The sequence below is a fragment of the Rhododendron vialii genome, chromosome 8a (assembly GCF_030253575.1).
Source record: "Rhododendron vialii isolate Sample 1 chromosome 8a, ASM3025357v1".
NCBI classification, from domain to species: Eukaryota; Viridiplantae; Streptophyta; class Magnoliopsida; order Ericales; family Ericaceae; genus Rhododendron; species Rhododendron vialii.
The window spans coordinates 1,423,507-1,434,243 of record NC_080564.1 but is presented as its reverse complement, the minus strand read 5'-3'; the positions used below and the strand labels follow the sequence as shown (position 1 = coordinate 1,434,243).

The following is a 10,737-nucleotide window of genomic DNA, read 5'->3' as shown; positions in this document are numbered from 1 at the left end:
CCACCACGATTCCAATTGTAGGCGGCAATACTCTAAGGGTCCTACAACCCATCAAGTAATCAACCAATTGGGTAAGCAATGACTAGGCTCACCGGCAAAGAACAAGTTTGCCAATCAACCAAATGCAAGCAACACCCCAAGCTTGCAAACTAGCACACAAGAGGCGTAAAAATTTACTTTCGATTCATCAGATTTCTTTTAATCCATCTAAGCAATGATTGTCTCCAAACTATTCTCTAATCAGAAATTGTCTTTTCAACCAATAATAATACATGGCATTTGAACAACTAAGAAAAAGAATCATTTTAATCTATTATGAAGATTGTTCTCTCTCATCATTTCAATCAGATATCATTTCAATTCATTGCTTAACCAATCAAACTTACTCACACTAGCTGCCTGAAACTGAGCAAAATTCACTATATTTACCTAGTCTACTGATTAGGCTATTGTGTCTGTCGTTCAATAATTCCATCTTACACAGGACATGTAAGTAGGCGCACTCCACTTAGTTAAACTATGTTATGCTGCATAAACTGAGTACCATTCATAAGGAAAAATGCAATAATCCTAAGCTATGTCAATTAAGATATTATTTGCGCAATTTAAATGGTTGGGGTGTTACAGAGCATGTGGAGCAGCGGGCTGCTCTATGGGGCGTTCTCTATGGCGCTGGGTGGTGTGCTGCTTTGAAATCAGCCAATGTTCCTGCTAACTCTCCTCTTTTCATAAATAATATCAAATACCCGTGGAGAGAGTCTGCTGTTGCTGCTGTCCAGAACCAGCTTCCTGGGGTCTATCTTCTTTCTGGAAGACCATGCCCGCTAGATGGTGCGAGGCTGGAAAAATTAGGTCAAACGATCAAGGACGTGAAAATTAGGTCAAATAGTGTTGTATGTACAGAACATCATGCTAAAAATTTTGTTGCTAGTTTGAAGGATCGGCTGGGGCAGGAATTGAGTACAGATTGTTTTGGTATTCGAGTCTGTAAAAATAATTTTTCCTGCCTGATTTACCTGAAATGGTTTAAGGAAACTGCAGATTAATGAATTCGGCAGGAATTATTTTTGCGAATTAGTTGCTCACAAAAAGCATTAAAATAAACCTCCTGAAATTACAGGAAGTTTGAGGTTAAGGTCTTGCAATTACACCTTTATCACTGTTGGTGTCAAGCGCTTTTCTCCCTATATAGTTAATTGGTGTCTGCCCTACCTGATGCTAAGACTTGTGTAACCGTTTCAGAGACCTCGATTTGTACATAAACATATGTTATCCACTGTACACTTCTTTATTTTTTTTCAGGATTTCTGACCATGTGTGCTGTGAGTATAATAGGCTTGATGAGTTTCAAGCATTGGCACAGTGATTAACTTTGTGTTTAACCTTGTTCAGATATTTAAGATGGATTTTTTCTTCTTTTGTGATTTACCTGGGGTGTGGTTGCGATACTTCTTATCCACAAGTCAGATGGTTTTTTTTTATGCCTTACTATGGTCGCAGGGTAGCTGGAATGGTAACATGTACCTCGAATGAGGAAGGAAGTTGTTCTGGTTTCAAATAAGTCCTCGTTTAGATAGAGGAAATATGTAACCTTTGTTTGAGACTCAGAGGGAAAAATGGATTTTGATTTGACCTCGCTGAACATGTTTTAAATTTCTTAGAAAACATGATCATTTGCCAACTGGATTGTTTTGCGATTGCTTGGCATATTGCAGGTTGAAAAAAAAAAATGCACCCCTGAGAAGTTCAGCAACATTTCCACTCATGTTGCTGAATCTACGGGTTTGCCAACATTATTTCAAGAACGTATCAAAATTGCCATATCGAACTTTTGAACCGATGTTTCCATGAAGCGATGTGTCCATAGCATCTTTGTTGGAGGCGCGGTGGCCCAGAATCCATCTCTGCAATGAAAGGTAGACATGCGCCCAACGCTCATTGCGGCTTGAAGTTCAACACTGAAAGTTGGTTCCTGTCTTACCCACATCTAAAACTAGAAGAACGTGGCCCACTAACTGTTCTGCTGTGCTCATTATTCTTGTATCCGTGTTGGTTGGCCCATTAAGGACCTGCTTGTCCGAAAATGACACATTTTTTCGTAGTAGACCAACAATATGGGTTGGATTGAGTGCTAAAGATCACGATAATCCACCTGCTGTAGCATTCTGGATTGTGTAGTGCGTTCTAAAGTTCCGCACGTTAAATTGCAGATTTCCACATGATCATTCATACCAGAAATGGAGGGGATTCAAATCGGTTAATGGGTTTTGAGCTGTGAACTAACCTGTCATAATCAGTTACATGAGCTTCCAACTTGACATACAACTTGAACTCGTATTACATCAAGTTGCAATATTGCCTGATTGAGTGGATCTATGGCCAGTTCAAGTAGTGACAGAACAGGACCACCTACTCGTCCAATTCCACTTAACCTAATGCTACTGAAAATGGTTTGTTCTTTTTGCAAAGAATTCAACTCTAACATACAAAATCCAGTCTCTCCTGAAAAGATGACGGTAAGATTGTCTCCCAACTGCTTATTTTGAGACACAACCCAATGGAGTCTTGTGTGCACTAGTTACTGTATTTATATGTTAGACGAGTTTCTTTTGAGCTCTTGGCATGGCTGAAAATGTTAAAGAGTACCTGACACTTATACAACTACATGATTCCCGAACTAATAACCATACTCAAGTTATCCCCACTTGCTACGAACAAGGACCGGAGAAGATACAAGACAGACTTAACTTCTGAAAATATATGCACGAAGTGGTTGGTCTCAAAAAGTTTGACCGCTAGCCCCCTTCACCTTCGAAAGCGAACATTATGCTCTGCCAACAGCCAATTGGAAGTGGAACCCAAAAAGCCTTATGGGTAGATTTTCTAGTTTTTACCATGTTTGAAGACGACAAAACCCAGAAAGGGAAAGAGGGAGGTAGGCTATAAGAATACCCCATACCATACCATGTCAGAGCAATATCTACCTCTGAATTATTATCCCTAAGAAGCAGAAGTGACATGCCTCCAGAAAAATCTGAATGGGTCCAAAAAATCAATGCGAATTTCGAACAGGTTGTGAGCAAATTAATTGCAGCGGCAGAGTAGGTAATCAGAAATAGTCTTTTCAACCAATAAACAATACATGGCATTTGAACAATTAAGAAAAAGAATCATTTCTCAATCTAACTAAGCTTGTGTTGAGTTCCAATCCTCCTTTTTCTTAGCCGCTCAGCAACAATATAAGCCAGCTCAAGAGAGTGAGAAGCATTGAGCCTTGGGTCGCAATGGGTATGATAGCGTGAGCTGAGATCGTCAAAAGTCACAGTTCGGGAGCCACCAATGCATTCTGTCACATTCTGCCCTGTCATCTCAAGATGAATTCCTCCGGGGTGGCTCCCTTCTTGCTCGTGCACATCAAAGAAGGCTCTAACCTCAGCCTGCCAATATAGGTATTACAAAGACGATCCTATAAACATTTGAACTCATGCATCAAAGAGGACGAGAGACTCTTTAACTTCTCCATCCTAATGGACCGCCAACTACACGAACGACATACTCGTTTGATTTTGAACAGTTTCTTACTCACAGAGACCTTGATTTTTACTTTCAAACAAATTCAATGTGAAATACATGCGCCATTTACCAGAACTATGCAGGCAGTGCACACGATTGGATTGGCATCTTAAAGGCCAATGTCTGACCACTTATTCAATGATTCAGCTTTTTACCCTCATCTGAAATGTCAATTTCTGGTCCTAACTAAGCTTGTTCACCTGCCTAAACATGTTGGTTGGAGAATTCAGTCAAAATAAGTAAGAAATTTTGAACCATATGAAAACAAACTTCACCCATTGTGCCCAAGAAATAGTTTTCAACATCATTTCATTGCAATTCTCCCTCTTTTACCTATATGCGCATCAATTCAAAATTTAATTCGTACTAAATATTAATGACTTTATCCTACCTTGGGATATAGTTTAATTTCTTGCTTGGTGATTCCATTAACATTCCAACAATAGTTGATCCCATAACATAGGTATCATAAATGAAAAGTTTCGTTTCACATGGTTGCTGGATAAGTTAAAATTGCAACGAGGCAGGCTATTGTTAGGTTAAAGCACATCAAGGAAGTTGATATGAGTGACAGAATTGTACCAAGATTGCATCAAAAGGCCGTGTTTTGAGTCCACAAGGTGCCTTTATGGTGTTTCCATGCATTGGATCACAAACCCAAGTCACAATTTGTCCCGCACTACGAACAGCCCTAACCAAATGCGGCAGCTTGATTCTCATGTTCTCAGCACCCATTCTTGCAATTATAGTTATTCTTCCTGGCTTGTTAACTGGATTTAGGATGTCAATGAGATTAACTAGCTGATTGGGATCCATCTTATCGCTCACCTGCATCATAACATATACTTTAGCGACCACATACCGGCCACTAGAGGTATAAGATACCACCAACATGCAATTGGCAGTTCTGCTTCCAGTGCCAGAAGAGTACGTAGGGTGGGATATAAGGGTAGTTTCAGAGTTCGAGATGTATTAATGGACATCAAATAGAAGGGAGAAAAAATGCATATACTGTCACCACATCTTGGTCATTGTGACAATCCAGAATCTTAAAGATTGTCCAAAACTCATACATGAATAGTTTGCCAATACCTTACACACTAATTTGAGCGGTTGCATATATTGCTGCCTTAGTCAAGTTCTCCTATGAAGTCATAGATTAATTGAACAAAATATACTTAGTATACAAGCCTATATCACCGATGGGTTACGCACAAACTAAAAGATAGTGACCCATTGCACATACCTTGATGCCAAGGGGATTGCCAACTCCTCTTAGAAACTCGACATGGGCGCCGTCCAACTGTCGGGTGCGCTCCCCAACCCATACGAAGTGAGCAGAGCAATCATAGAAAAGGCCAGAGGTCGAATCCTGTCTGGTAAGTGCTTGTTCATAAGGTAAAAGCATACACTCATGAGATGTCCAGAACTCAGTTGTGGTCATGATAGGATGCTCAACTGTGAGTCCTGCTGCAGCCATGAATCCTAAGGCCTCATCAACCCTATGAGCTAGTTCCTGATACCTGTTGAAGCATCAAAAATATTCCAACCATTACAGGTAAAAGAACAAACAATAATAAAAGAAATCAAAATGTGTTAGAATTGATAAAACCAAATCAAACGAGAAGAGTAGATTTTCCAAATAATCCAACAGAAAGAACGCCTAGGAAGTACTTGAACATGGGTAGGGAAATGCCCGAGTAAAATTTAGCTACATTGTCAAATTGAAATGTGGCCACATTATGAAATCTCAGAAAAGGTATATACCTATCTCCTTGCTCGCTATTCTGCGCAAAGTCAAGATTCCAGTGGGTAATCCTCTGCATTGCAGCATACCCTCCTGTTGCAAAAGCTCTAAGAAGGTTCAGGGTCGCGGTAGATTGGCAATAAGCCCTTATCATCCTCTCTGGATCTGGAATTCTCGACTTCTCATTGAAAGCATGACCATTTATGATGTCCCCTTTGTAAATTGGCAACTTCACACCATTTATCTCCTCATATTGTGTAGATCTTGGTTTTGCAAATTGACCAGCTATTCTGCCCACCTACATTGCAAATTCCAGGATACCAAATCAATTAAATCAGTTCCAAAATATAATTATTCAGATTATTAACAAATCACGCCCGCAATCTTTGTTGGAAATGAGAGTTTGATTGCTAGGAATCCTATAGCTGGTACTCAAGTAGTACAGTCCTTACATAATCAAAGTCAACTATTTGCATAACTCCTAAATCATATGCAGGAAAACTGTCATACAATATCCTTTTTTGAATGGATTGGATCAAGAATGTATGAGTGTCATGGATAGGGTGGGATTCAATTCCTCCATTACTCTCAAGATTCCTCCAGTTATGCAAAACGAGCAAATTTTATCATTATGGAATAAGAAATCACTTGAGGGACCTCTCCACTACTTGTTATCAATTGGTTTTGGCTTGGACATAAAGTTTTTAAAGTTCCAAACAGTATCAAAGTGGCGGGCTCATTCCATCCCAAATTAAAATTGAAAAAGCCTACACTCCACAATGAAAAAAAATAAAAATAAAACATGTCAGACCATAATGTAGATGCACGTGACGGGCGTTAGAGAATTGTCCCACTATGCTTTGGGCATGGCAATGGGGCAGATCGGATGCGGATATTGACATATCTGAATCCGAATCCGAACCTTCCACCCGACCTCTAAATCTGCTCCGATCGGATATATTTTCGGTCCTCCATCCCCGCCCCGAACGGACAACGGAGATCCGATCGGAGATTTGGATATCCAAATTTGAAAATAAAAAACCAGATTTTTTATCAGAAAGAGTGTTTGAGGACAGATCGGAGGCGGATTTTTGATAAAAATAAATAGATTTTCGGATATTCGGGGATGGAGATCAAATTCGGGGCGGGGACAAACTTACCTCCGAATCCGATCCGATCTCTGAATTTTTTTTGAAAAATAAATCCGAATCCGCCCCGATATCCGGAAAATCCGATCCGTTTGAAACAGATAACGGATCTGGTATAGACGGATCGGCCGAGATGGCCATCCCTAGGCTTTGGGTATGAAATGGTAGATCAAGTTATAACATGAGGGACCTCTCCACTTATTTTCTATTAGTTTTGGGTTAGCTATAAAGTTTACACATGCACATCATTCAAAATAATTGAATTGCACTACATAAAAAAACAAAAAACAAACCATCTATTCTATATTTTAAAGGGTGAGCAACTTTTGGTGTGTACAAAGAATTGAGGCTGGCTCACATTTTCACCTTCACAAATTGGACAAACTAAATTCTTAAATTCATGAACTCTATCACAGCCCATTAAATAACCGTATGTCTAATTTAGGTTTTAAAAAAAAAAAACTAACTTTATAACTTCCACCCTCGTTCCCCTTCTTTGCTCTCTCTCTCTGGTCCCCCCTCTCTTCAAGTATGTACAAGTACTTTGTTTGAAAATACTCCTACTCATTTTCCATTTGGAGCTGATTCATGTTTTATTGTTTTATTTGATCACAAAATAAAGACATATTTTCCAGAATCCAGTGATGAGTGAATGTGATGAGAGAAAATTGAATAGCTTTGAAAGGAGTTAAGTTGAAATTGTTCTTAGGTTTCTTACTCATCACTTGCACACGCATTGCGTCTGTTCAAAGGCTAGTAACTTAATAAGCACAATGAGACTTGAAGTTTGTCACCTTGATCACAGGCATTTGGCCACCAAACATGAGAACAATCCCCATCTGAAGCAAAACCATGAAAGTATCCCTTATGTTATTAGCACTAAACTCCTTGAAACTCTCAGCGCAATCACCTCCTTGCAAAAGAAAAGCTTTCCCCATTGCCGCCTCTGCTAGCCGCTCCTCCAACGTCCTCGCCTCTCCGGCGAACACAATAGGAGGAAACAACTCGATGGTTTTGAGCACCGTTTCAAGATCATCTTCATTTGGGTACTCTGGAAGTTGCAAGGCCTTCTTCGATTTCCAGCTGTCTGGGCTCCACCGCCCTGGTGCCGCCATGGACGGCGGAGATGGAATTGGAGTGGTGGCGACGAGGGTTTTGGATATTGATAGAGCCATTGTTGGTTGAGAGAGAGAGAGAGAGAGAGTGTGTGTGTGTGTGTGTGTGACTGTGTGTGTGTTTGGTACGGTCAATTGAAATGGTGGTTTGAGAGAGAGAGAGAGAGAGAGAGAGAGAGAGAGAGAGAGAGAGAGATTGGTACGGTCAACTGAAATGGTGGTTGACGACTTGACGGGCGGTTCGGAAGACAGGGGGAGGGGCATTTGCATAAGTTGGATATGCAGCAGGGTTAGTTTGGGACCCATAAACATGCATTTTACGTTCTTTTTCCGTCTTACCTTCGGACCGCTACTGGCGGCGCTCGCGTCACCTTGTCTGGCACCTTCCATATGGTTGACGGTGGTGAGGTTACAAATTGCTTTGCTGGCTTTCGGTTGGAGTTCAAATCTTTTTGTACACGATGACACGGTTTGGACCGCCCTCGATATTATGATCTGCAAGCAAGAGCTAAGATACGTGTTGGCGCCAATGAACAGTACTTGATACTTAAGTCAGTTGAATTGCAGGTATGAATTGTCGAAAGAACTCTAGCAGGGGTTTAGCAAGAGTCAGCTGGTACTTGTAAAGGCATTATGGAGTGTGTTTATACTGGCAAAAGATATAGAATCCCAGATTTATGCAGTGTGTTTATATAGACACGAGATATAATTCCATTATGATTAGGTCCGTGGGTTGTGTTGGCATTCAAAGTGCCCAATGACCTTATTGCTTTAGGGTTCCTAATTATCCACATAGGGATTTGAGGTGGTGCAAGAGAGTCCTCACATGCCTTAACTTTTTCGGGACGCTGGGCCCATCACCTGTTATGAATCCCTGCTCGGCCATGTATAGGTCCGAGCAGGTACTTGTCTGAGTAGAGTGTACTTGTCTGTTGTCGATTCTTCACCTATCAGTATCAAAATTATCATTTGACTACGTATCTCACATTTGGCCCCACCTTACGTGCCCGACTGGCCCCGACGCTCATTGTGGCCTGAAGTTCAACACTGAAAGTTGGTTCCCATCTAAACCACCTCTAACTCTAGCGTGGCCCACTAACTGTTCTGCATCGCAATTGGCTGCCATGCTCTCCAATAAAAATTTCCCTATGGCCATGCATGTCTACCTCTTGTTCTTGACAGAGAAATGAGTAGTGATATTGGGAGCTTTTGCATGATTAGTTCACTGCAGTTTAGTGGAGTAATTTAGTGTTCCGAGTCTCACAAGGGAATGAGACTCGTGCTCATTATTCCCGTATCCCTATGTCACCTGGCCCCTTTAGAACCCGCTTCTCCAGAAATTACACGTCTTTTGCTAGTGGACCAACAATATTAGTCGGATAGAGTGCTAAAGATCACGATAACCCACCTGTAGTAGCATTCTGGATTGTGTTTTGCGTTCGAAAGTTGCGCACGTTGAATTGCAGATTTCACATGGTCATTCATGCCAGAAATGGAGGCGATTCAAATCGGTTAATGGGTTTTGAGCTGTGAAATAGTTACCAGTCATAATCAGTTAGATGAGCTTCCAACTTGACATACAACTTGAACTCGTATTATGTCAAGTTGCAATTCATATGAAGGTTCTAGGGGTTCTTTCAAGCCGATACTATTTTGTCACTACCAAACCGTCCAAGCCTATCGCGTGTCAAGCCCATCCCGCATAAGTCCCATTTTAAGTAAACTGTCGAAAATACCCCGTCTCATCCACAATCTTGGTGTGAATTCTTGGGAGCATGAATTCTGTGGGTATGAATTCTGCAAAAGGGTGTGAAATCTTGGAGGTGTGAATTCTGCAAAGAGGTGTAGTGGGACCGAATTCACTCCCAAGAATTCACACCCCCAAAAATTCTGCAAAAGAGCAAATTAGTAAAAGCATCTTTGAAAAAGAAGTTGCACGGAATAGGGTGACAAAAGAAAGTTTGCATGGAACCCCAAGCAAAAAATTGGGACTGGCTAGGAATTTCTTCGAAGGTTCCACCGTTATACGGAGTAACACATGCACGCCTGATTGAGTGGACCTATGCAATGGATTCACCATGTGACTGTTGTCTGTGTCTGTCCACTTCAAGTAGTGAGAGAACAGGACCACCTGCTAGTCCAATTCCACTTAAGGTAATGCTACTGAAAATGGTTTGTTTTTTTCTTTTTTGCGAAGAATTCAACTCGAATGGACAAGTTTGACCTTGAGCTTTGCAAATTTACGGAAACGTTAGATTACACGAATTTAGAGGCCGATGTGAGGCATGGTTTACAAGTTCGAGTCGCATGAATCAACCTGCCTACTCGCTACTGAGAAAACCCGGCGCCATTCCATTTCGAGTTAAAAAATTCAGTCTCTCTTCAAAAGACGACGGTAAGGTTTGTCTCCCAACTATTTTTTTTCAAACACAACTTGATGGAGCCTGGTGTGCACTAGTTACTGCATTTATATGTTAGACGAGTTTCTTTTGAGCTCTTGGCAAGGCCGAAAATTTTAAAGAGTACCCGACACTTATACAACTACACGATTCATGAACTAATTGTATCACCAATAACCATACTCAAGTAATCCCCACTCGCTACGAACATGGACCAGAAGAAGATTCAAGACAGACTTAACCTTTGAAAATATATACACGAAATGGTTGATTTCAAAAAGTTTGACCGCTGTCCCCCAACAACTTCGAAAGCGAACATTATGCTCTACCAGCAACCAATTGGAAGTGGAACCCAACAAGCCTTATGGTAGATTTTCTATTTTTACCATGTTTGAAGACAACAAAACCAAGAAAGGGAAAGAGGGAGGTTGGCTATAAGGATACCCCATACCATACCCTGTCAGAGCTATAATCTACCTCTGAATTATTATCCCTAAGAAGCAGAAGTGACATCCAAAAAAATCTGAATGGATCCACAAAATCAATGCGAATATTCCAACAGGTTTTGTAGCTTGATTTTATGACCTCATCAAGCTACAAATCCTACTTTTCCGGCTTAAGTTTTTGAGTTGGATATATAACTTCTACAAAAACGGGAAAAAAATAATGAAAGATGTTGATTTCCAATAGGAACAATTCACATCAACGTTTGAGAATGCTGTGTTGGTGTTTGGTTCAAATATTGAAGCCAGGAC

At 40.7% G+C, this 10,737-nt stretch overlaps 1 protein-coding gene across 1 annotated transcript; it reads right to left on the bottom strand.

Moving 5' to 3' along the window:
* Window positions 1–3,056: 3,056 nt before the first annotated feature.
* Window positions 3,057–7,673, bottom strand: LOC131298231 (phospho-2-dehydro-3-deoxyheptonate aldolase 2, chloroplastic-like). The gene is made up of 5 exons (XM_058323587.1): window positions 7,263–7,673; window positions 5,341–5,618; window positions 4,820–5,096; window positions 4,156–4,401; window positions 3,057–3,437 (listed from the first exon to the last, which is right to left on the bottom strand). The coding sequence occupies exons 1-5, from the start codon at window positions 7,641–7,643 to the stop codon at window positions 3,183–3,185; spliced, it is 1,437 nt and encodes a 478-aa protein (XP_058179570.1). The 5' UTR covers window positions 7,644–7,673; the 3' UTR covers window positions 3,057–3,182.
* Between the last annotated feature and the right edge of the window lie 3,064 nt (window positions 7,674–10,737).